Raw genomic sequence first — 24,965 nt, 5'->3', positions numbered from 1 at the left:
TCGGCGACGCGGATACGGACGCCCTCGTCATCTCGGCGTGATCGTCGTCCGCCGCTCCCGGAGCAAGCGGTGCACGTGGCGCCATCTCGTGGTCATGGGCAGGGACAGCAACGGGTCCAAAACAAAGCGGCGGCGGCGGCGGCGGCAGCAGCAGCTCACACCGGGCAGAGGGACTTGTACCCAAACTTGTGAGAAGCTCTATCACCTTATCAATCAGATCATTTAAAGCTGTGAAAAGAAACAGGACAGCCGCACCACGGGGAACAGGAAGCCCGTCGCGTCCTCCGCAGCGGGGATCCGAAAAGCCGTACCTTCCTCGGTGGTCTCGGAAAACAGCGATGTACAATTGGACCGGTGACAAGAACTTGCAAAATTTCCCTCTGAAATCAAGCACTCGAGTCTGTTGCGGAGGTTCTGGGACTCAAATGAAGCAGTACAACAAGCATACGTCGATTGACACGTTTATTTACACGTCTGGTTTTTTTTTTTTCCCAAACCACGAACAATCGCCGGAATTTCATCCGTTGCCAAACGACTGTCCGTGCATCGTCCTCGGGCCTTCAAAACAGCCAAAGTACACGAACGAGATCTCGATCAGCGCCGGTCGAGTGATGCAACTTCCTGCGGGAAAGCCAGAAATGTCACGGAATTAGCGGAACGCCGACTCTTTCCGGAAGCGGCATATCTCGGATGGGCTCGGCGATGAGACGCCGACACGTACGTCACCCGATCGTGTCGCAGCAGAGCTTTTCCCTCGACAGGCTCGTCAGTCATCGGGTCTCCGACAGGTGCGGCTCTCCGAAGACGGGGCGAGGAAATCGGGACCCCGACACTGGCGCAGTTCTCGAGGCGTGCGGCAGCCGCGCCACGGAAATCCTTGCTTTCAAATGGCGCAAAGGCACGGAAATCGTTGCTTGCAACTGCGGCGGGCAAATTGCGCGCACCGAAGTGCGCGGCAGTGGCATAGAAATCACCAGAGGATGCAACAGGTGCCCGGGAGTGGTTTTGAGCACGCTTCTCCCAGTTCAACTTTGCGAGCCTGACATCTCTTGCCCCCCCCACCCCCTTTTTTTTTTTTTTTTTTTTTTATATACATCTTGAGAGGTGAAAGATAGAAGGAAGGCAGAGACAAAAGATAGAGCAGCGACAAGAGTTGGATTGAGGGGTCAGCAAGAGGTCGTCTTCTGCAGAAAAAGAAAACAAGTATGAATGACAAAAAATAGGACAAACAAATACAACTTGCCAAGATTTCTTATAAATCAAAGGTGCGAGGTTTATTTGATTGTGACGACAAAAAAAAGAAGAGGGGGGAAAGAAATAAAGAAATAAAGACATGAATAAATACAGACCGACCGACCGACACACTATTTTTTATTTTCCTTTGTAAAAATTCCATTGAATTGTAACTTTTTCACTTACGCATGAAGGAAACAGTTTTACTGACATGTTAAGCGTGCAAGGTATTGTGGATTTATCATTCCTACCGAAATGCGTGGTCATAAATCCTCATACAATAAGGACTGACTCGCAATACTTGCCTTAAATAATCATGACAATGAAAAGTGAGAACGTGACGACTTTGTTGTAGTCCGGAGTGTGAGCTGGTTGAACACGCTGCATGGCTGGTATGATACGAGTGCTCTTATGGCCGACAGAAAGTGACGTGGCAGGCCAGATCTGGCCCCCGGGCCTTGAGTTTGACACCAGCGATATAATGGTTTAAAAAAAAAAAAAAAATTATATATATATATATATATATATAAAAAGAAGTGAAATAAATAAATAAAATCTATAAAGTTCTTCAGAAATCAGGGAGTCCAAACACACCTCACACCTGGGCGATGGTTTGTGCTCTGCAGAGAGAGAGAGAGAGAGAGAGAGAGAGAGAGAGAGAGAGAGCGAGAGAGAGAGAGAGAAAGAAAAAGCATTTAATTTATACATTTATGTGAACATTTCTCAACAGTGGATTTTACAGTTACAACTATTGAATTCGGAATCTTCAAGTTGGCAAGTTCTGAACTGGAACTTAAGATATCTGCTTCTCACCTAAAACACAACGTGTACGGTTTGATTTTCTTGTATGTTTGCAAACCAACAATGCAATAGCCACATAGCAACAATAGCATCGGAACCGGAGGACGATAATGTTTACGAACCAAGACGTCTTCATTATCTCAGAGGGGAGCAGTTTGGTTATTGTATCTTCTACCTCCAAAAATACTCAGGACGAGACTTTACACCGATTTTTATCGGCCGATCGGCGTCGGACGATATTGAGCATTTTATGCCGATCGGCCGATCGTCTTTAAGGTCATAATTCGCCGTTCCGAAAAGACATTAACTCTGCGTCGCCGCAAGCACAGTATATTTGAATCCATAGGCTAGTTTATTTTTAGCCTCGTCGCATGTCTTTTGACGTAGTACTGTAAATATCTGACGGCCAATGAAGTTATAATAAAAAAAATAATAATAAATCAATGTAAAAAAATAAATACAGAAATAAGTAAATACAGAAAGAAATACAGAAATAAATAAATAAATAAATACAGAAATAAATAAATAAATACATACATACATACAATACATACATAAAACAGCACTCATTTCTGAGATTTAGTGACATTCTTAGAAATGTAATATCATTTAAACGTGAACTTAACATATTTTGCATACGCCAGGAACAAATGAAGGTTTTCATCTGTCACGACCACAGGAAATCTAAACCGAATGAATAAAAATTCAAACACGGTAAAGGGATTTGCCAACCACTCCATTTGAAGATACCAAGCCTTGCGCAAAACGACGACGACAAAAAACACACGCACACGAAAAAAACCCGGGATTTTCGTGGACCGCCGCTAAAGTTGCGGGCCTGGAATCCAGCGCCCAAAAAACGGGGGGGGGGGGGGGGGGAAGAAACGGCGGGCGTTTCTCTGGCCTGAGTAGCATAACTAACTGCTAAGCTATTTTTAGAACAGCCCGGGGGCTAGTCAAGCGCTCCTTGCGGGCTACCTCCTGCCAGACGTTGCTGACGACCGAGTCAATAGATGGGCATTTTACAAATACCCGTGCGCGTAGACCTGTTCTTTTCCGCAAATGGAGCAATTTCGAATGGCCAAAGTTGAAGGAACCAGAGCCCGTTTCCGCCGTAATACTGACAAAATGGCGTCTGTAAGTTACGAGACGACGGCGGCTACATGCACTTCAAATTCACGTACCGTGTTGGGAGCCCCACAGCAAGTTAGGACACAGACATACTGTGGACATGCCACTGTTTTAGACAGACGGCTTTCCAGCGGCCACGTTAACAAACAGTGCAGTATGAACTTCAAAGTCGAAAGCGTCCTAAGAGTTCTCCGGAAGACTCGTACCATTAGCATGACAAATACACATATAAAACCCTTTAAATTGCTACTGCTCATAGCTAGACGCTTAGCCGACCGACACAGACTTGACCATTTACTATCAACAAAAGCACTATAAATAACACGGAGCTTTATTAGGATGGAGCCAGGGCGATTACGTCCACTTACCTTCGAGGAGGAAAGCGACACTCTGACGAAGCAGCGCGAGCACCTGAGAGCACCCGGCGGTGCGTTCAGGGGATCCTGGGAAACGGAAGCTTTCTTTTTCTTTCATTGTCACAATGCCCTGGTGAAGCAGGTTCAACATTTCAGAGTTATGGCTATCCGCTGGTTTATTTGTGGCATAGATGTGCGGCGTGTCCTTCGGGCACGGTCCCGGGAGGGCGAAAGCTGCGGCAAGCCGAGCTCCGTCTCGTTCTGGCAGCTCATCGGACGTTCCTTTGACGCGGAGTCGGTTCGGCAGTTCAGCAAAAGGGACGCCATCTTTCTGCCTCGTGATTTCAGTCCATGTGATCATTTCAAAGTTGTCGGGTCGGGTCGGGTCGTACGCACACCAAGGTTGGCGCCGTCTCACAGGCGCCAGCTGATAGACCTCTCCGACAGCGAGAACAGACGTTCCACCAAAAGGTGAATTCGTTCCTTGGATTTGCTTCAATCTTGCGCCCACATATGCAAAGAGATCTTTGGGCGCCACGGAAATCTCCTCAATAATGAGCATTTCAGCAATTGACAGCTCTGCTCCGACTCCGTCCAGTTCATCGCCCGGGCCGAGGTACGGCGGTTCGAGGCTTCTCGGCAGCTCGAGTCGCCGATGCGCGGTCGATCCGGAAAATGTCGAAGGCTCCCGTGCCGGCGAAGGCTGCGGGAAGAACCGTCCGTCTCTTTGGAAACGTCTGCTCCCTCAGCCGGTCGCGGCGCTCTGCGGAGGATTTTAGTAGCCCCTGCGTGGGTTCATTCGACCGGACGAGACCTTCCGGTCCCAGCGCCACCGTCGGCGTCACAGAAGAAAGGCCGTGGCGTTAAGTTACACGCGCGTCGTGCGCACCGACCTCCGACCTCGCGAAAGACGCACGCTTTGCTTTCGCTCGAGGTTCCGATACACGCGGCGGAACACCGACGCCGGCGGCTTCTCTCACGGTTGACGTTTCCGTGGCTTCGGACCAGTCGTCGTCGTCGCCCTTTTCCTGCCCGTTGTCGTCGGCTTCATCTCTCCCGTCGATTTCCTCCATGCTTTCCAGTCTTTGTAAATTCCCTCTCAGGAGCCGGGCGGCACCGTTCGTTTTAGGATTATTCCACCTTCCTCCACCTCTCGCACGGCACTGCCAAGGTCTTTTCTGCGCCTCTCGTACTTCTCTTCGTTCCCGTCGACAACGTCGGCCCCGGCCTCGAGGTATTCAGCGTCCGCTAACCGTAAACGAGCGTGATCGCGGAGCCTCCGGTACGTTGGAAAGCGTCGGGATTTCGGCTGACAGCCAGCGCGATGAGGCAGGCGCAGCTCGAGCGATGCCCCGTAAAAATTCCTCTGGGTTTTTGTGCTGTGAGAATTTGCGGTCTTTGACGACTGCCTGTTTCCCCGTTCTTCTTAGGACAAAAGCCCGTGTCAATCAGCGGCGCCAAAACACGTTTGCCTTTCGCTCGACGTGCACAATTCCGCACGTCGACGCGACATCGGCTCAGCGCATCGCTTCCGATTCACGCGCTTCGGGTCCGGATTTACATTTTTTCTGGCAGGCCAGCCGTCCGCACTTCAACGGACTCCTGCGTTTCGCCCTCAAAGGAGTGAGAGAGGGTAACTCGTTTTCAAAGCGTTGTCACTCGTTTATACAAATAGCACGCTGCGAGAGCACTGCTTCATATGCCGTCGGCAAGCCCTCGTTTCCTCGGCGACGCGGATACGGACGCCCTCGTCATCTCGGCGTGATCGTCGTCCGCCGCTCCCGGAGCAAGCGGTGCTCGTGGCGCCATCTCGTGGTCATGGGCAGAGACAGCAACGGGTCCAAAACAAAGCGGCGGCGGCGGCGGCAGCTCACACCGGGCAGAGGGACTTGTACCCAAACTTGTGAGAAGCTCTATCACCTTATCAATCAGATCATTTAAAGCTGTGAAAAGAAACAGGACAGCCGCACCACGGGGAACAGGAAGCCCGTCGCGTCCTCCGCAGCGGGGATCCGAAAAGCCGTACCTTCCTCGGTGGTCTCGGAAAACAGCGATGTACAATTGGACCGGTGACAAGAACTTGCAAAATTTCCCTCTGAAATCAAGCACTCGAGTCTGTTGCGGAGGTTCTGGGATTCAAATGAAGCAGTACAACAAGCATACGTCGATTGACACGTTTATTTACACGTCTGGTTTTTTTTTTTCCGAAACCACGAACAATCGCCGGAATTTCATCCGTTGCCAAACGACTGTCCGTGCATCGTCCTCGGGCCTTCAAAACAGCCAAAGTACACGAATAGAGTTCACTGCCGCGGTTGAGAACGAGATCTCGATCAGCGCCGGTCGAGTGATGCAACTTCCTGCGGGAAAGCCAGAAATGTCACGGAATTAGCGGAACGCCGACTCTTTCCGGAAGCGGCATATCTCGGATGGGCTCGGCGATGAGACGCCGACACGTACGTCACCCGATCGTGTCGCAGCAGAGCTTTTCCCTCGACAGGCTCGTCAGTCATCGGGTCTCCGACAGGTGCGGCTCTCCGAAGACGGGGCGAGGAAATCGGGACCCCGACACTGGCGCAGTTCTCGAGGCGTGCGGCAGCCGCGCCACGGAAATCCTTGCTTTCAAATGGCGCAAAGGCACGGAAATCGTTGCTTGCAACTGCGGCGGGCAAATTGCGCGCACCGAAGTGCGCGGCAGTGGCATAGAAATCACCAGAGGATGCAACAGGTGCCCGGGAGTGGTTTTGAGCACGCTTCTCCCAGTTCAACTTTGCGAGCCTGACATCTCTTGCCCCCCCCACCCCCTTTTTTTTTTTTATATACATCTTGAGAGGTGAAAGATAGAAGGAAGGCAGAGACAAAAGATAGAGCAGCGACAAGAGTTGGATTGAGGGGTCAGCAAGAGGTCGTCTTCTGCAGAAAAAGAAAACAAGTATGAATGACAAAAAATAGGACAAACAAATACAACTTGCCAAGATTTCTTATAAATCAAAGGTGCGAGGTTTATTTGATTGTGACGACAAAAAAAAGAAGAGGGGGGAAAGAAAGAAAGAAATAAAGACATGAATAAATACAGACCGACCGACCGACACACTATTTTTTATTTTCCTTTGTAAAAATTCCATTGAATTGTAACTTTTTCACTTACGCATGAAGGAAACAGTTTTACTGACATGTTAAGCGTGCAAGGTATTGTGGATTTATCATTCCTACCGAAATGCGTGGTCATAAATCCTCATACAATAAGGACTGACTCGCAATACTTGCCTTAAATAATCATGACAATGAAAAGTGAGAACGTGACGACTTTGTTGTAGTCCGGAGTGTGAGCTGGTTGAACACGCTGCATGGCTGGTATGATACGAGTGCTCTTATGGCCGACAGAAAGTGACGTGGCAGGCCAGATCTGGCCCCCGGGCCTTGAGTTTGACACCAGCGATATAATGGTTTAAAAAAAAAAAAAAAATTATATATATATATATATATATATATAAAAAGAAGTGAAATAAATAAATAAAATCTATAAAGTTCTTCAGAAATCAGGGAGTCCAAACACACCTCACACCTGGGCGATGGTTTGTGCTCTGCAGAGAGAGAGAGAGAGAGAGAGAGAGAGAGAGAGAGCGAGAGAGAGAGAGAGAAAGAAAAAGCATTTAATTTATACATTTATGTGAACATTTCTCAACAGTGGATTTTACAGTTACAACTATTGAATTCGGAATCTTCAAGTTGGCAAGTTCTGAACTGGAACTTAAGATATCTGCTTCTCACCTAAAACACAACGTGTACGGTTTGATTTTCTTGTATGTTTGCAAACCAACAATGCAATAGCCACATAGCAACAATAGCATCGGAACCGGAGGACGATAATGTTTACGAACCAAGACGTCTTCATTATCTCAGAGGGGAGCAGTTTGGTTATTGTATCTTCTACCTCCAAAAATACTCAGGACGAGACTTTACACCGATTTTTATCGGCCGATCGGCGTCGGACGATATTGAGCATTTTATGCCGATCGGCCGATCGTCTTTAAGGTCATAATTCGCCGTTCCGAAAAGATACATTAACTCTGCGTCGCCGCAAGCACAGTATATTTGAATCCATAGGCTAGTTTATTTTTAGCCTCGTCGCATGTCTTTTGACGTAGTACTGTAAATATCTGACGGCCAATGAAGTTATAATAAAAAAAATAATAATAAATCAATGTAAAAAAATAAATACAGAAATAAGTAAATACAGAAAGAAATACAGAAATAAATAAATAAATAAATACAGAAATAAATAAATAAATACATACATACATACAATACATACATAAAACAGCACTCATTTCTGAGATTTAGTGACATTCTTAGAAATGTAATATCATTTAAACGTGAACTTAACATATTTTGCATACGCCAGGAACAAATGAAGGTTTTCATCTGTCACGACCACAGGAAATCTAAACCGAATGAATAAAAATTCAAACACGGTAAAGGGATTTGCCAACCACTCCATTTGAAGATACCAAGCCTTGCGCAAAACGACGACGACAAAAAACACACGCACACGAAAAAAACCCGGGATTTTCGTGGACCGCCGCTAAAGTTGCGGGCCTGGAATCCAGCGCCCAAAAAACGGGGGGGGGGGGGGGGAAGAAACGGCGGGCGTTTCTCTGGCCTGAGTAGCATAACTAACTGCTAAGCTATTTTTAGAACAGCCCGGGGGCTAGTCAAGCGCTCCTTGCGGGCTACCTCCTGCCAGACGTTGCTGACGACCGAGTCAATAGATGGGCATTTTACAAATACCCGTGCGCGTAGACCTGTTCTTTTCCGCAAATGGAGCAATTTCGAATGGCCAAAGTTGAAGGAACCAGAGCCCGTTTCCGCCGTAATACTGACAAAATGGCGTCTGTAAGTTACGAGACGACGGCGGCTACATGCACTTCAAATTCACGTACCGTGTTGGGAGCCCCACAGCAAGTTAGGACACAGACATACTGTGGACATGCCACTGTTTTAGACAGACGGCTTTCCAGCGGCCACGTTAACAAACAGTGCAGTATGAACTTCAAAGTCGAAAGCGTCCTAAGAGTTCTCCGGAAGACTCGTACCATTAGCATGACAAATACACATATAAAACCCTTTAAATTGCTACTGCTCATAGCTAGACGCTTAGCCGACCGACACAGACTTGACCATTTACTATCAACAAAAGCACTATAAATAACACGGAGCTTTATTAGGATGGAGCCAGGGCGATTACGTCCACTTACCTTCGAGGAGGAAAGCGACACTCTGACGAAGCAGCGCGAGCACCTGAGAGCACCCGGCGGTGCGTTCAGGGGATCCTGGGAAACGGAAGCTTTCTATTTCTTTCGGCCAGTTCTGTCATCTCTCTCGTAGGCGTGCGCATCCATTGTCACAATGCCCTGGTGAAGCAGGTTCAACATTTCAGAGTTATGGCTATCCGCTGGTTTATTTGTGGCATAGATGTGCGGCGTGTCCTTCGGGCACGGTCCCGGGAGGGCGAAAGCTGCGGCAAGCCGAGCTCCGTCTCGTTCTGGCAGCTCATCGGACGTTCCTTTGACGCGGAGTCGGTTCGGCAGTTCAGCAAAAGGGACGCCATCTTTCTGCCTCGTGATTTCAGTCCATGTGATCATTTCAAAGTTGTCGGGTCGGGTCGGGTCGTACGCACACCAAGGTTGGCGCCGTCTCACAGGCGCCAGCTGATAGACCTCTCCGACAGCGAGAACAGACGTTCCACCAAAAGGTGAATTCGTTCCTTGGATTTGCTTCAATCTTGCGCCCACATATGCAAAGAGATCTTTGGGCGCCACGGAAATCTCCTCAATAATGAGCATTTCAGCAATTGACAGCTCTGCTCCGACTCCGTCCAGTTCATCGCCCGGGCCGAGGTACGGCGGTTCGAGGCTTCTCGGCAGCTCGAGTCGCCGATGCGCGGTCGATCCGGAAAATGTCGAAGGCTCCCGTGCCGGCGAAGGCTGCGGGAAGAACCGTCCGTCTCTTTGGAAACGTCTGCTCCCTCAGCCGGTCGCGGCGCTCTGCGGAGGATTTTAGTAGCCCCTGCGTGGGTTCATTCGACCGGACGAGACCTTCCGGTCCCAGCGCCACCGTCGGCGTCACAGAAGAAAGGCCGTGGCGTTAAGTTACACGCGCGTCGTGCGCACCGACCTCCGACCTCGCGAAAGACGCACGCTTTGCTTTCGCTCGAGGTTCCGATACACGCGGCGGAACACCGACGCCGGCGGCTTCTCTCACGGTTGACGTTTCCGTGGCTTCGGACCAGTCGTCGTCGTCGTCCGGTCCGGTCCCTTTTCCTGCCCGTTGTCGTCGGCTTCATCTCTCCCGTCGATTTCCTCCATGCTTTCCAGTCTTTGTAAATTCCCTCTCAGGAGCCGGGCGGCACCGTTCGTTTTAGGATTATTCCACCTTCCTCCACCTCTCGCACGGCACTGCCAAGGTCTTTTCTGCGCCTCTCGTACTTCTCTTCGTTCCCGTCGACAACGTCGGCCCCGGCCTCGAGGTATTCAGCGTCCGCTAACCGTAAACGAGCGTGATCGCGGAGCCTCCGGTACGTTGGAAAGCGTCGGGATTTCGGCTGACAGCCAGCGCGATGAGGCAGGCGCAGCTCGAGCGATGCCCCGTAAAAATTCCTCTGGGTTTTTGTGCTGTGAGAATTTGCGGTCTTTGACGACTGCCTGTTTCCCCGTTCTTCTTAGGACAAAAGCCCGTGTCAATCAGCGGCGCCAAAACACGTTTGCCTTTCGCTCGACGTGCACAATTCCGCACGTCGACGCGACATCGGCTCAGCGCATCGCTTCCGATTCACGCGCTTCGGGTCCGGATTTACATTTTTTCTGGCAGGCCAGCCGTCCGCACTTCAACGGACTCCTGCGTTTCGCCCTCAAAGGAGTGAGAGAGGATAACTCGTTTTCAAAGCGTTGTCACTCGTTTATACAAATAGCACGCTGCGAGAGCACTGCTTCATATGCCGTCGGCAAGCCCTCGTTTCCTCGGCGACGCGGATACGGACGCCCTCGTCATCTCGGCGTGATCGTCGTCCGCCGCTCCCGGAGCAAGCGGTGCTCGTGGCGCCATCTCGTGGTCATGGGCAGAGACAGCAACGGGTCCAAAACAAAGCGGCGGCGGCGGCGGCAGCAGCTCACACCGGGCAGAGGGACTTGTACCCAAACTTGTGAGAAGCTCTATCACCTTATCAATCAGATCATTTAAAGCTGTGAAAAGAAACAGGACAGCCGCACCACGGGGAACAGGAAGCCCGTCGCGTCCTCCGCAGCGGGGATCCGAAAAGCCGTACCTTCCTCGGTGGTCTCGGAAAACAGCGATGTACAATTGGACCGGTGACAAGAACTTGCAAAATTTCCCTCTGAAATCAAGCACTCGAGTCTGTTGCGGAGGTTCTGGGACTCAAATGAAGCAGTACAACAAGCATACGTCGATTGACACGTTTATTTACACGTCTGGTTTTTTTTTTTTCCCAAACCACGAACAATCGCCGGAATTTCATCCGTTGCCAAACGACTGTCCGTGCATCGTCCTCGGGCCTTCAAAACAGCCAAAGTACACGAACGAGATCTCGATCAGCGCCGGTCGAGTGATGCAACTTCCTGCGGGAAAGCCAGAAATGTCACGGAATTAGCGGAACGCCGACTCTTTCCGGAAGCGGCATATCTCGGATGGGCTCGGCGATGAGACGCCGACACGTACGTCACCCGATCGTGTCGCAGCAGAGCTTTTCCCTCGACAGGCTCGTCAGTCATCGGGTCTCCGACAGGTGCGGCTCTCCGAAGACGGGGCGAGGAAATCGGGACCCCGACACTGGCGCAGTTCTCGAGGCGTGCGGCAGCCGCGCCACGGAAATCCTTGCTTTCAAATGGCGCAAAGGCACGGAAATCGTTGCTTGCAACTGCGGCGGGCAAATTGCGCGCACCGAAGTGCGCGGCAGTGGCATAGAAATCACCAGAGGATGCAACAGGTGCCCGGGAGTGGTTTTGAGCACGCTTCTCCCAGTTCAACTTTGCGAGCCTGACATCTCTTGCCCCCCCCCCCCCCCCTTTTTTTTTTTTTTTTTTTTTTTATATACATCTTGAGAGGTGAAAGATAGAAGGAAGGCAGAGACAAAAGATAGAGCAGCGACAAGAGTTGGATTGAGGGGTCAGCAAGAGGTCGTCTTCTGCAGAAAAAGAAAACAAGTATGAATGACAAAAAATAGGACAAACAAATACAACTTGCCAAGATTTCTTATAAATCAAAGGTGCGAGGTTTATTTGATTGTGACGACAAAAAAAAGAAGAGGGGGGAAAGAAAGAAAGAAATAAAGACATGAATAAATACAGACCGACCGACCGACACACTATTTTTTATTTTCCTTTGTAAAAATTCCATTGAATTGTAACTTTTTCACTTACGCATGACGGAAACAGTTTTACTGACATGTTAAGCGTGCAAGGTATTGTGGATTTATCATTCCTACCGAAATGCGTGGTCATAAATCCTCATACAATAAGGACTGACTCGCAATACTTGCCTTAAATAATCATGACAATGAAAAGTGAGAACGTGACGACTTTGTTGTAGTCCGGAGTGTGAGCTGGTTGAACACGCTGCATGGCTGGTATGATACGAGTGCTCTTATGGCCGACAGAAAGTGACGTGGCAGGCCAGATCTGGCCCCCGGGCCTTGAGTTTGACACCAGCGATATAATGGTTTAAAAAAAATAAAAAATTATATATATATATATATATATATATATATAAAAAGAAGTGAAATAAATAAATAAAATCTATAAAGTTCTTCAGAAATCAGGGAGTCCAAACACACCTCACACCTGGGCGATGGTTTGTCCTCTGCAGAGAGAGAGAGAGAGAGAGAGAGAGCGAGAGAGAGAGAGAGAAAGAAAAAGCATTTAATTTATACATTTATGTGAACATTTCTCAACAGTGGATTTTACAGTTACAACTATTGAATTCGGAATCTTCAAGTTGGCAAGTCAGTCGAATTGTACAAGCCTGAACTGGAACTTAAGATATCTGCTTCTCACCTAAAACACAACGTGTACGGTTTGATTTTCTTGTATGTTTGCAAACCAACAATGCAATAGCCACATAGCAACAATAGCATCGGAACCGGAGGACGATAATGTTTACGAACCAAGACGTCTTCATTATCTCAGAGGGGAGCAGTTTGGTTATTGTATCTTCTACCTCCAAAAATACTCAGGACGAGACTTTACACCGATTTTTATCGGCCGATCGGCGTCGGACGATATTGAGCATTTTATGCCGATCGGCCGATCGGCGTCGGACGATATTGAGCATTTTATGCCGATCGGCCGATCGTCTTTAAGGTCATAATTCGCCGTTCCGAAAAGATACATTAACTCTGCGTCGCCGCAAGCACAGTATATTTGAATCCATAGGCTAGTTTATTTTTAGCCTCGTCGCATGTCTTTTGACGTAGTACTGTAAATATCTGACGGCCAATGAAGTTATAATAAAAAAAATAATAATAAATCAATGTAAAAAAATAAATACAGAAATAAGTAAATACAGAAAGAAATACAGAAATAAATAAATAAATAAATACAGAAATAAATAAATAAATACATACATACATACAATACATACATAAAACAGCACTCATTTCTGAGATTTAGTGACATTCTTAGAAATGTAATATCATTTAAACGTGAACTTAACATATTTTGCATACGCCAGGAACAAATGAAGGTTTTCATCTGTCACGACCACAGGAAATCTAAACCGAATGAATAAAAATTCAAACACGGTAAAGGGATTTGCCAACCACTCCATTTGAAGATACCAAGCCTTGCGCAAAACGACGACGACAAAAAACACACGCACACGAAAAAAACCCGGGATTTTCGTGGACCGCCGCTAAAGTTGCGGGCCTGGAATCCAGCGCCCAAAAAACGGGGGGGGGGGGGGGGGGAAGAAACGGCGGGCGTTTCTCTGGCCTGAGTAGCATAACTAACTGCTAAGCTATTTTTAGAACAGCCCGGGGGCTAGTCAAGCGCTCCTTGCGGGCTACCTCCTGCCAGACGTTGCTGACGACCGAGTCAATAGATGGGCATTTTACAAATACCCGTGCGCGTAGACCTGTTCTTTTCCGCAAATGGAGCAATTTCGAATGGCCAAAGTTGAAGGAACCAGAGCCCGTTTCCGCCGTAATACTGACAAAATGGCGTCTGTAAGTTACGAGACGACGGCGGCTACATGCACTTCAAATTCACGTACCGTGTTGGGAGCCCCACAGCAAGTTAGGACACAGACATACTGTGGACATGCCACTGTTTTAGACAGACGGCTTTCCAGCGGCCACGTTAACAAACAGTGCAGTATGAACTTCAAAGTCGAAAGCGTCCTAAGAGTTCTCCGGAAGACTCGTACCATTAGCATGACAAATACACATATAAAACCCTTTAAATTGCTACTGCTCATAGCTAGACGCTTAGCCGACCGACACAGACTTGACCATTTACTATCAACAAAAGCACTATAAATAACACGGAGCTTTATTAGGATGGAGCCAGGGCGATTACGTCCACTTACCTTCGAGGAGGAAAGCGACACTCTGACGAAGCAGCGCGAGCACCTGAGAGCACCCGGCGGTGCGTTCAGGGGATCCTGGGAAACGGAAGCTTTCTATTTCTTTCGGCCAGTTCTGTCATCTCTCTCGTAGGCGTGCGCATCCATTGTCACAATGCCCTGGTGAAGCAGGTTCAACATTTCAGAGTTATGGCTATCCGCTGGTTTATTTGTGGCATAGATGTGCGGCGTGTCCTTCGGGCACGGTCCCGGGAGGGCGAAAGCTGCGGCAAGCCGAGCTCCGTCTCGTTCTGGCAGCTCATCGGACGTTCCTTTGACGCGGAGTCGGTTCGGCAGTTCAGCAAAAGGGACGCCATCTTTCTGCCTCGTGATTTCAGTCCATGTGATCATTTCAAAGTTGTCGGGTCGGGTCGGGTCGTACGCACACCAAGGTTGGCGCCGTCTCACAGGCGCCAGCTGATAGACCTCTCCGACAGCGAGAACAGACGTTCCACCAAAAGGTGAATTCGTTCCTTGGATTTGCTTCAATCTTGCGCCCACATATGCAAAGAGATCTTTGGGCGCCACGGAAATCTCCTCAATAATGAGCATTTCAGCAATTGACAGCTCTGCTCCGACTCCGTCCAGTTCATCGCCCGGGCCGAGGTACGGCGGTTCGAGGCTTCTCGGCAGCTCGAGTCGCCGATGCGCGGTCGATCCGGAAAATGTCGAAGGCTCCCGTGCCGGCGAAGGCTGCGGGAAGAACCGTCCGTCTCTTTGGAAACGTCTGCTCCCTCAGCCGGTCGCGGCGCTCTGCGGAGGATTTTAGTAGCCCCTGCGTGGGTTCATTCGACCGGACGAGACCTTCCGGTCCCAGCGCCACCGTCGGCGTCACAGAAGAAAGGCCGTGGCGTTAAGTTACACGCGCGTCGTGCGCACCGACCTCCGACCTCGCGAAAGACGCACGCTTTGCTTTCGCTCGAGGTTCCGATACACGCGGCGGAACACCGACGCCGGCGGCTTCTCTCACGGTTGACGTTTCCGTGGCTTCGGACCAGTCGTCGTCGTCGTCCGGTCCGGTCCCTTTTCCTGCCCGTTGTCGTCGGCTTCATCTCTCCCGTCGATTTCCTCCATGCTTTCCAGTCTTTGTAAATTCCCTCTCAGGAGCCGGGCGGCACCGTTCGTTTTAGGATTATTCCACCTTCCTCCACCTCTCGCACGGCACTGCCAAGGTCTTTTCTGCGCCTCTCGTACTTCTCTTCGTTCCCGTCGACAACGTCGGCCCCGGCCTCGAGGTATTCAGCGTCCGCTAACCGTAAACGAGCGTGATCGCGGAGCCTCCGGTACGTTGGAAAGCGTCGGGATTTCGGCTGACAGCCAGCGCGATGAGGCAGGCGCAGCTCGAGCGATGCCCCGTAAAAATTCCTCTGGGTTTTTGTGCTGTGAGAATTTGCGGTCTTTGACGACTGCCTGTTTCCCCGTTCTTCTTAGGACAAAAGCCCGTGTCAATCAGCGGCGCCAAAACACGTTTGCCTTTCGCTCGACGTGCACAATTCCGCACGTCGACGCGACATCGGCTCAGCGCATCGCTTCCGATTCACGCGCTTCGGGTCCGCACTTCAACGGACTCCTGCGTTTCGCCCTCAAAGGAGTGAGAGAGGGTAACTCGTTTTCAAAGCGTTGTCACTCGTTTATACAAATAGCTCGGCGACGCGGATACGGACGCCCTCGTCATCTCGGCGTGATCGTCGTCCGCCGCTCCCGGAGCAAGCGGTGCACGTGGCGCCATCTCGTGGTCATGGGCAGGGACAGCAACGGGTCCAAAACAAAGCGGCGGCGGCGGCGGCGGCAGCAGCAGCTCACACCGGGCAGAGGGACTTGTACCCAAACTTGTGAGAAGCTCTATCACCTTATCAATCAGATCATTTAAAGCTGTGAAAAGAAACAGGACAGCCGCACCACGGGGAACAGGAAGCCCGTCGCGTCCTCCGCAGCGGGGATCCGAAAAGCCGTACCTTCCTCGGTGGTCTCGGAAAACAGCGATGTACAATTGGACCGGTGACAAGAACTTGCAAAATTTCCCTCTGAAATCAAGCACTCGAGTCTGTTGCGGAGGTTCTGGGACTCAAATGAAGCAGTACAACAAGCATACGTCGATTGACACGTTTATTTACACGTCTGGTTTTTTTTTTTTTCCCAAACCACGAACAATCGCCGGAATTTCATCCGTTGCCAAACGACTGTCCGTGCATCGTCCTCGGGCCTTCAAAACAGCCAAAGTACACGAACGAGATCTCGATCAGCGCCGGTCGAGTGATGCAACTTCCTGCGGGAAAGCCAGAAATGTCACGGAATTAGCGGAACGCCGACTCTTTCCGGAAGCGGCATATCTCGGATGGGCTCGGCGATGAGACGCCGACACGTACGTCACCCGATCGTGTCGCAGCAGAGCTTTTCCCTCGACAGGCTCGTCAGTCATCGGGTCTCCGACAGGTGCGGCTCTCCGAAGACGGGGCGAGGAAATCGGGACCCCGACACTGGCGCAGTTCTCGAGGCGTGCGGCAGCCGCGCCACGGAAATCCTTGCTTTCAAATGGCGCAAAGGCACGGAAATCGTTGCTTGCAACTGCGGCGGGCAAATTGCGCGCACCGAAGTGCGCGGCAGTGGCATAGAAATCACCAGAGGATGCAACAGGTGCCCGGGAGTGGTTTTGAGCACGCTTCTCCCAGTTCAACTTTGCGAGCCTGACATCTCTTGCCCCCCCCACCCCCTTTTTTTTTTTTATATACATCTTGAGAGGTGAAAGATAGAAGGAAGGCAGAGACAAAAGATAGAGCAGCGACAAGAGTTGGATTGAGGGGTCAGCAAGAGGTCGTCTTCTGCAGAAAAAGAAAACAAGTATGAATGACAAAAAATAGGACAAACAAATACAACTTGCCAAGATTTCTTATAAATCAAAGGTGCGAGGTTTATTTGATTGTGACGACAAAAAAAAGAAGAGGGGGGAAAGAAAGAAAGAAATAAAGACATGAATAAATACAGACCGACCGACCGACACACTATTTTTTATTTTCCTTTGTAAAAATTCCATTGAATTGTAACTTTTTCACTTACGCATGAAGGAAACAGTTTTACTGACATGTTAAGCGTGCAAGGTATTGTGGATTTATCATTCCTACCGAAATGCGTGGTCATAAATCCTCATACAATAAGGACTGACTCGCAATACTTGCCTTAAATAATCATGACAATGAAAAGTGAGAACGTGACGACTTTGTTGTAGTCCGGAGTGTGAGCTGGTTGAACACGCTGCATGGCTGGTATGATACGAGTGCTCTTATGGCCGACAGAAAGTGACGTGGCAGGCCAGATCTGGCCCCCGGGCCTTGAGTTTGACACCAGCGATATAATGGTTTAAAAAAAAAAAAAAATTATATATATATATATATATATATATATAAAAAGAAGTGAAATAAATAAATAAAATCTATAAAGTTCTTCAGAAATCAGGGAGTCCAAACACACCTCACACCTGGGCGATGGTTTGTGCTCTGCAGAGAGAGAGAGAGAGAGAGAGAGAGAGAGAGAGAGAGAGAGAGAGAGAGAGAAAGAAAAAGCATTTAATTTATACATTTATGTGAACATTTCTCAACAGTGGATTTTACAGTTACAACTATTGAATTCGGAATCTTCAAGTTGGCAAGTTCTGAACTGGAACTTAAGATATCTGCTTCTCACCTAAAACACAACGTGTACGGTTTGATTTTCTTGTATGTTTGCAAACCAACAATGCAATAGCCACATAGCAACAATAGCATCGGAACCGGAGGACGATAATGTTTACGAACCAAGACGTCTTCATTATCTCAGAGGGGAGCAGTTTGGTTATTGTATCTTCTACCTCCAAAAATACTCAGGACGAGACTTTACACCGATTTTTATCGGCCGATCGGCGTCGGACGATATTGAGCATTTTATGCCGATCGGCCGATCGTCTTTAAGGTCATAATTCGCCGTTCCGAAAAGATACATTAACTCTGCGTCGCCGCAAGCACAGTATATTTGAATCCATAGGCTAGTTTATTTTTAGCCTCGTCGCATGTCTTTTGACGTAGTACTGTAAATATCTGACGGCCAATGAAGTTATAATAAAAAAAATAATAATAAATCAATGTAAAAAAATAAATACAGAAATAAGTAAATACAGAAAGAAATACAGAAATAAATAAATAAATAAATACAGAAATAAATAAATAAATACATACATACATACAATACATACATAAAACAGCACTCATTTCTGAGATTTAGTGACATTCTTAGAAATGTAATATCATTTAAACGTGAACTTAACATATTTTGCATACGCCAGGAACAAATGAAGGTTTTCATCTGTCACGACCACAGGAAATCTAAACCGAATGAATAAAAATTCAAACACGGTAAAGGGATTTGCCAACCACTCCATTTGAAGATACCAAGCCTTGCGCAAAACGACGACGACAAAAAACACACGCACACGAAAAAAACCCGGGATTTTCGTGGACCGCCGCTAAAGTTGCGGGCCTGGAATCCAGCGCCCAAAAAACGGGGGGGCGGGGGGGGGGAAGAAACGGCGGGCGTTTCTCTGGCCTGAGTAGCATAACTAACTGCTAAGCTATTTTTAGAACAGCCCGGGGGCTAGTCAAGCGCTCCTTGCGGGCTACCTCCTGCCAGACGTTGCTGACGACCGAGTCAATAGATGGGCATTTTACAAATACCCGTGCGCGTAGACCTGTTCTTTTCCGCAAATGGAGCAATTTCGAATGGCCAAAGTTGAAGGAACCAGAGCCCGTTTCCGCCGTAATACTGACAAAATGGCGTCTGTAAGTTACGAGACGACGGCGGCTACATGCACTTCAAATTCACGTACCGTGTTGGGAGCCCCACAGCAAGTTAGGACACAGACATACTGTGGACATGCCACTGTTTTAGACAGACGGCTTTCCAGCGGCCACGTTAACAAACAGTGCAGTATGAACTTCAAAGTCGAAAGCGTCCTAAGAGTTCTCCGGAAGACTCGTACCATTAGCATGACAAATACACATATAAAACCCTTTAAATTGCTACTGCTCATAGCTAGACGCTTAGCCGACCGACACAGACTTGACCATTTACTATCAACAAAAGCACTATAAATAACACGGAGCTTTATTAGGATGGAGCCAGGGCGATTACGTCCACTTACCTTCGAGGAGGAAAGCGACACTCTGACGAAGCAGCGCGAGCACCTGAGAGCACCCGGCGGTGCGTTCAGGGGATCCTGGGAAACGGAAGCTTTCTATTTCTTTCGGCCAGTTCTGTCATCTCTCTCGTAGGCGTGCGCATCCATTGTCACAATGCCCTGGTGAAGCAGGTTCAACATTTCAGAGTTATGGCTATCCGCTGGTTTATTTGTGGCATAGATGTGCGGCGTGTCCTTCGGGCACGGTCCCGGGAGGGCGAAAGCTGCGGCAAGCCGAGCTCCGTCTCGTTCTGGCAGCTCATCGGACGTTCCTTTGACGCGGAGTCGGTTCGGCAGTTCAGCAAAAGGGACGCCATCTTTCTGCCTCGTGATTTCAGTCCATGTGATCATTTCAAAGTTGTCGGGTCGGGTCGGGTCGTACGCACACCAAGGTTGGCGCCGTCTCACAGGCGCCAGCTGATAGACCTCTCCGACAGCGAGAACAGACGTTCCACCAAAAGGTGAATTCGTTCCTTGGATTTGCTTCAATCTTGCGCCCACATATGCAAAGAGATCTTTGGGCGCCACGGAAATCTCCTCAATAATGAGCATTTCAGCAATTGACAGCTCTGCTCCGACTCCGTCCAGTTCATCGCCCGGGCCGAGGTACGGCGGTTCGAGGCTTCTCGGCAGCTCGAGTCGCCGATGCGCGGTCGATCCGGAAAATGTCGAAGGCTCCCGTGCCGGCGAAGGCTGCGGGAAGAACCGTCCGTCTCTTTGGAAACGTCTGCTCCCTCAGCCGGTCGCGGCGCTCTGCGGAGGATTTTAGTAGCCCCTGCGTGGGTTCATTCGACCGGACGAGACCTTCCGGTCCCAGCGCCACCGTCGGCGTCACAGAAGAAAGGCCGTGGCGTTAAGTTACACGCGCGTCGTGCGCACCGACCTCCGACCTCGCGAAAGACGCACGCTTTGCTTTCGCTCGAGGTTCCGATACACGCGGCGGAACACCGACGCCGGCGGCTTCTCTCACGGTTGACGTTTCCGTGGCTTCGGACCAGTCGTCGTCGTCGTCCGGTCCGGTCCCTTTTCCTGCCCGTTGTCGTCGGCTTCATCTCTCCCGTCGATTTCCTCCATGCTTTCCAGTCTTTGTAAATTCCCTCTCAGGAGCCGGGCGGCACCGTTCGTTTTAGGATTATTCCACCTTCCTCCACCTCTCGCACGGCACTGCCAAGGTCTTTTCTGCGCCTCTCGTACTTCTCTTCGTTCCCGTCGACAACGTCGGCCCCGGCCTCGAGGTATTCAGCGTCCGCTAACCGTAAACGAGCGTGATCGCGGAGCCTCCGGTACGTTGGAAAGCGTCGGGATTTCGGCTGACAGCCAGCGCGATGAGGCAGGCGCAGCTCGAGCGATGCCCCGTAAAAATTCCTCTGGGTTTTTGTGCTGTGAGAATTTGCGGTCTTTGACGACTGCCTGTTTCCCCGTTCTTCTTAGGACAAAAGCCCGTGTCAATCAGCGGCGCCAAAACACGTTTGCCTTTCGCTCGACGTGCACAATTCCGCACGTCGACGCGACATCGGCTCAGCGCATCGCTTCCGATTCACGCGCTTCGGGTCCGGATTTACATTTTTTCTGGCAGGCCAGCCGTCCGCACTTCAACGGACTCCTGCGTTTCGCCCTCAAAGGAGTGAGAGAGGATAACTCGTTTTCAAAGCGTTGTCACTCGTTTATACAAATAGCACGCTGCGAGAGCACTGCTTCATATGCCGTCGGCAAGCCCTCGTTTCCTCGGCGACGCGGATACGGACGCCCTCGTCATCTCGGCGTGATCGTCGTCCGCCGCTCCCGGAGCAAGCGGTGCACGTGGCGCCATCTCGTGGTCATGGGCAGGGACAGCAACGGGTCCAAAACAAAGCGGCGGCGGCGGCAGCAGCAGCTCACACCGGGCAGAGGGACTTGTACCCAAACTTGTGAGAAGCTCTATCACCTTATCAATCAGATCATTTAAAGCTGTGAAAAGAAACAGGACAGCCGCACCACGGGGAACAGGAAGCCCGTCGCGTCCTCCGCAGCGGGGATCCGAAAAGCCGTACCTTCCTCGGTGGTCTCGGAAAACAGCGATGTACAATTGGACCGGTGACAAGAACTTGCAAAATTTCCCTCTGAAATCAAGCACTCGAGTCTGTTGCGGAGGTTCTGGGACTCAAATGAAGCAGTACAACAAGCATACGTCGATTGACACGTTTATTTACACGTCTGGTTTTTTTTTTTTCCCAAACCACGAACAATCGCCGGAATTTCATCCGTTGCCAAACGACTGTCCGTGCATCGTCCTCGGGCCTTCAAAACAGCCAAAGTACACGAACGAGATCTCGATCAGCGCCGGTCGAGTGATGCAACTTCCTGCGGGAAAGCCAGAAATGTCACGGAATTAGCGGAACGCCGACTCTTTCCGGAAGCGGCATATCTCGGATGGGCTCGGCGATGAGACGCCGACACGTACGTCACCCGATCGTGTCGCAGCAGAGCTTTTCCCTCGACAGGCTCGTCAGTCATCGGGTCTCCGACAGGTGCGGCTCTCCGAAGACGGGGCGAGGAAATCGGGACCCCGACACTGGCGCAGTTCTCGAGGCGTGCGGCAGCCGCGCCACGGAAATCCTTGCTTTCAAATGGCGCAAAGGCACGGAAATCGTTGCTTGCAACTGCGGCGGGCAAATTGCGCGCACCGAAGTGCGCGGCAGTGGCATAGAAATCACCAGAGGATGCAACAGGTGCCCGGGAGTGGTTTTGAGCACGCTTCTCCCAGTTCAACTTTGCGAGCCTTACATCTCTTGCCCCCCCCCACCCCCTTTTTTTTTTTTTTTTTTTTTTTTTATATACATCTTGAGAGGTGAAAGATAGAAGGAAGGCAGAGACAAAAGATAGAGCAGCGACAAGAGTTGGATTGAGGGGTCAGCAAGAGGTCGTCTTCTGCAGAAAAAGAAAACAAGTATGAATGACAAAAAATAGGACAAACAAATACAACTTGCCAAGATTTCTTATAAATCAAAGGTGCGAGGTTTATTTGATTGTGACGACAAAAAAAAGAAGAGGGGGGAAAGAAAGAAAGAAATAAAGACATGAATAAATACAGACCGACCGACCGACACACTATTTTTTATTTTCCTTTGTAAAAATTCCATTGAATTGTAACTTTTTCACTTACGCATGAAGGAAACAGTTTTACTGACATGTTAAGCGTGCAAGGTATTGTGGATTTATCATTCCTACCGAAATGCGTGGTCATAAATCCTCATACAATAAGGACTGACTCGCAATACTTGCCTTAAATAATCATGACAATGAAAAGTGAGAACGTGACGACTTTGTTGTAGTCCGGAGTGTGAGCTGGTTGAACACGCTGCATGGCTGGTATGATACGAGTGCTCTTATGGCCGACAGAAAGTGACGTGGCAGGCCAGATCTGGCCCCCGGGCCTTGAGTTTGACACCAGCGATATAATGGTTTAAAAAAATAAAAAATTATATATATATATATATATATAAAAAGAAGTGAAATAAATAAAATCTATAAAGTTCTTCAGAAATCAGGGAGTCCAAACACACCTCACACCTGGGCGATGGTTTGTGCTCTGCAGAGAGAGAGAGAGAGAGCGAGAGAGAGAGAGAGAAAGAAAAAGCATTTAATTTATACATTTATGTGAACATTTCTCAACAGTGGATTTTACAGTTACAACTATTGAATTCGGAATCTTCAAGTTGGCAAGTCAGTCGAATTGTACAAGCCTGAACTGGAACTTAAGATATCTGCTTCTCACCTAAAACACAACGTGTACGGTTTGATTTTCTTGTATGTTTGCAAACCAACAATGCAATAGCCACATAGCAACAATAGCATCGGAACCGGAGGACGATAATGTTTACGAACCAAGACGTCTTCATTATCTCAGAGGGGAGCAGTTTGGTTATTGTATCTTCTACCTCCAAAAATACTCAGGACGAGACTTTACACCGATTTTTATCGGCCGATCGGCGTCGGACGATATTGAGCATTTTATGCCGATCGGCCGATCGTCTTTAAGGTCATAATTCGCCGTTCCGAAAAGACATTAACTCTGCGTCGCCGCAAGCACAGTATATTTGAATCCATAGGCTAGTTTATTTTTAGCCTCGTCGCATGTCTTTTGACGTAGTACTGTAAATATCTGACGGCCAATGAAGTTATAATAAAAAAAATAATAATAAATCAATGTAAAAAAATAAATACAGAAATAAGTAAATACAGAAAGAAATACAGAAATAAATAAATAAATACATACATACATACAATACATACATAAAACAGCACTCATTTCTGAGATTTAGTGACATTCTTAGAAATGTAATATCATTTAAACGTGAACTTAACATATTTTGCATACGCCAGGAACAAATGAAGGTTTTCATCTGTCACGACCACAGGAAATCTAAACCGAATGAATAAAAATTCAAACACGGTAAAGGGATTTGCCAACCACTCCATTTGAAGATACCAAGCCTTGCGCAAAACGACGACGACAAAAAACACACGCACACGAAAAAAACCCGGGATTTTCGTGGACCGCCGCTAAAGTTGCGGGCCTGGAATCCAGCGCCCAAAAAACGGGGGGGGAAGAAACGGCGGGCGTTTCTCTGGCCTGAGTAGCATAACTAACTGCTAAGCTATTTTTAGAACAGCCCGGGGGCTAGTCAAGCGCTCCTTGCGGGCTACCTCCTGCCAGACGTTGCTGACGACCGAGTCAATAGATGGGCATTTTACAAATACCCGTGCGCGTAGACCTGTTCTTTTCCGCAAATGGAGCAATTTCGAATGGCCAAAGTTGAAGGAACCAGAGCCCGTTTCCGCCGTAATACTGACAAAATGGCGTCTGTAAGTTACGAGACGACGGCGGCTACATGCACTTCAAATTCACGTACCGTGTTGGGAGCCCCACAGCAAGTTAGGACACAGACATACTGTGGACATGCCACTGTTTTAGACAGACGGCTTTCCAGCGGCCACGTTAACAAACAGTGCAGTATGAACTTCAAAGTCGAAAGCGTCCTAAGAGTTCTCCGGAAGACTCGTACCATTAGCATGACAAATACACATATAAAACCCTTTAAATTGCTACTGCTCATAGCTAGACGCTTAGCCGACCGACACAGACTTGACCATTTACTATCAACAAAAGCACTATAAATAACACGGAGCTTTATTAGGATGGAGCCAGGGCGATTACGTCCACTTACCTTCGAGGAGGAAAGCGACACTCTGACGAAGCAGCGCGAGCACCTGAGAGCACCCGGCGGTGCGTTCAGGGGATCCTGGGAAACGGAAGCTTTCTTTTTCTTTCATTGTCACAATGCCCTGGTGAAGCAGGTTCAACATTTCAGAGTTATGGCTATCCGCTGGTTTATTTGTGGCATAGATGTGCGGCGTGTCCTTCGGGCACGGTCCCGGGAGGGCGAAAGCTGCGGCAAGCCGAGCTCCGTCTCGTTCTGGCAGCTCATCGGACGTTCCTCTGACGCGGAGTCGGTTCGGCAGTTCAGCAAAAGGGACGCCATCTTTCTGCCTCGTGATTTCAGTCCATGTGATCATTTCAAAGTTGTCGGGTCGGGTCGGGTCGGGTCGTACGCACACCAAGGTTG

General features: G+C 49.1%; 2 protein-coding genes and 2 long non-coding RNA genes across 10 annotated transcripts; all 4 read right to left on the bottom strand.

The window, feature by feature from the left end:
- Positions 1 to 445: 445 nt before the first annotated feature.
- On the bottom strand, positions 446 to 8,800 carry LOC133474445 (uncharacterized). 4 transcript variants are annotated; one of them, XR_009787501.1, is made up of 7 exons: positions 8,780 to 8,800; positions 7,080 to 7,105; positions 5,982 to 6,434; positions 3,219 to 5,881; positions 1,828 to 1,853; positions 722 to 1,184; positions 446 to 621 (listed from the first exon to the last, which is right to left on the bottom strand). XR_009787501.1 is itself a non-coding variant. In XM_061766178.1 (7 exons), exons 1-4 carry the CDS (start codon positions 8,666 to 8,668, stop codon positions 5,623 to 5,625), a joined length of 942 nt encoding a protein of 313 aa, XP_061622162.1. In that variant the 5' UTR covers positions 8,669 to 8,766; the 3' UTR covers positions 446 to 621; positions 722 to 1,184; positions 1,828 to 1,853; positions 2,661 to 5,622. The 4 variants fall into 4 exon arrangements, 3 of the variants coding, with proteins under 3 accessions (XP_061622162.1, XP_061622163.1, XP_061622164.1); XM_061766178.1 differs by lacking the exon at positions 8,780 to 8,800 and adding an exon at positions 8,465 to 8,766 and having other exon boundaries at positions 2,661 to 5,881; XM_061766179.1 differs by lacking the exon at positions 8,780 to 8,800 and adding an exon at positions 8,465 to 8,766.
- Positions 8,801 to 10,979: 2,179 nt separating this feature from the next.
- LOC133474444 (uncharacterized) lies at positions 10,980 to 14,135 on the bottom strand. 2 transcript variants are annotated; one of them, XR_009787500.1, is made up of 4 exons: positions 14,121 to 14,135; positions 12,370 to 12,395; positions 11,256 to 11,721; positions 10,980 to 11,155 (listed from the first exon to the last, which is right to left on the bottom strand). It is a non-coding gene; the product is annotated as an uncharacterized LOC133474444 (long non-coding RNA). The 2 variants fall into 2 exon arrangements; XR_009787499.1 differs by having other exon boundaries at positions 13,806 to 14,134.
- A 2,113-nt stretch (positions 14,136 to 16,248) lies between these two features.
- Positions 16,249 to 19,338, bottom strand: LOC133474443 (uncharacterized). 2 transcript variants are annotated; one of them, XR_009787498.1, is made up of 4 exons: positions 19,324 to 19,338; positions 17,622 to 17,647; positions 16,523 to 16,975; positions 16,249 to 16,422 (listed from the first exon to the last, which is right to left on the bottom strand). XR_009787498.1 is itself a non-coding variant. In XM_061766177.1 (4 exons), the coding sequence occupies exons 1-4, from the start codon at positions 19,210 to 19,212 to the stop codon at positions 16,362 to 16,364; spliced, it is 744 nt and encodes a 247-aa protein (XP_061622161.1). In that variant the 5' UTR covers positions 19,213 to 19,304; the 3' UTR covers positions 16,249 to 16,361. The 2 variants fall into 2 exon arrangements, 1 of the variants encoding a protein (XP_061622161.1); XM_061766177.1 differs by lacking the exon at positions 19,324 to 19,338 and adding an exon at positions 19,009 to 19,304.
- A 2,185-nt stretch (positions 19,339 to 21,523) lies between these two features.
- LOC133474442 (uncharacterized) lies at positions 21,524 to 24,594 on the bottom strand. Of its 2 annotated transcripts, none has more exons than XR_009787496.1 (4): positions 24,252 to 24,594; positions 22,902 to 22,927; positions 21,800 to 22,266; positions 21,524 to 21,699 (listed from the first exon to the last, which is right to left on the bottom strand). It is a non-coding gene; the product is annotated as an uncharacterized LOC133474442 (long non-coding RNA). The 2 variants fall into 2 exon arrangements; XR_009787497.1 differs by having other exon boundaries at positions 24,567 to 24,581.
- Between the last annotated feature and the right edge of the window lie 371 nt (positions 24,595 to 24,965).

This window comes from Phyllopteryx taeniolatus, chromosome 2, assembly GCF_024500385.1.
Source record: "Phyllopteryx taeniolatus isolate TA_2022b chromosome 2, UOR_Ptae_1.2, whole genome shotgun sequence".
Taxonomy (NCBI): domain Eukaryota; kingdom Metazoa; phylum Chordata; class Actinopteri; order Syngnathiformes; family Syngnathidae; genus Phyllopteryx; species Phyllopteryx taeniolatus.
Note: the sequence above shows the minus strand (reverse complement) of the source record. Positions and strands in the feature narration are given on the sequence as shown.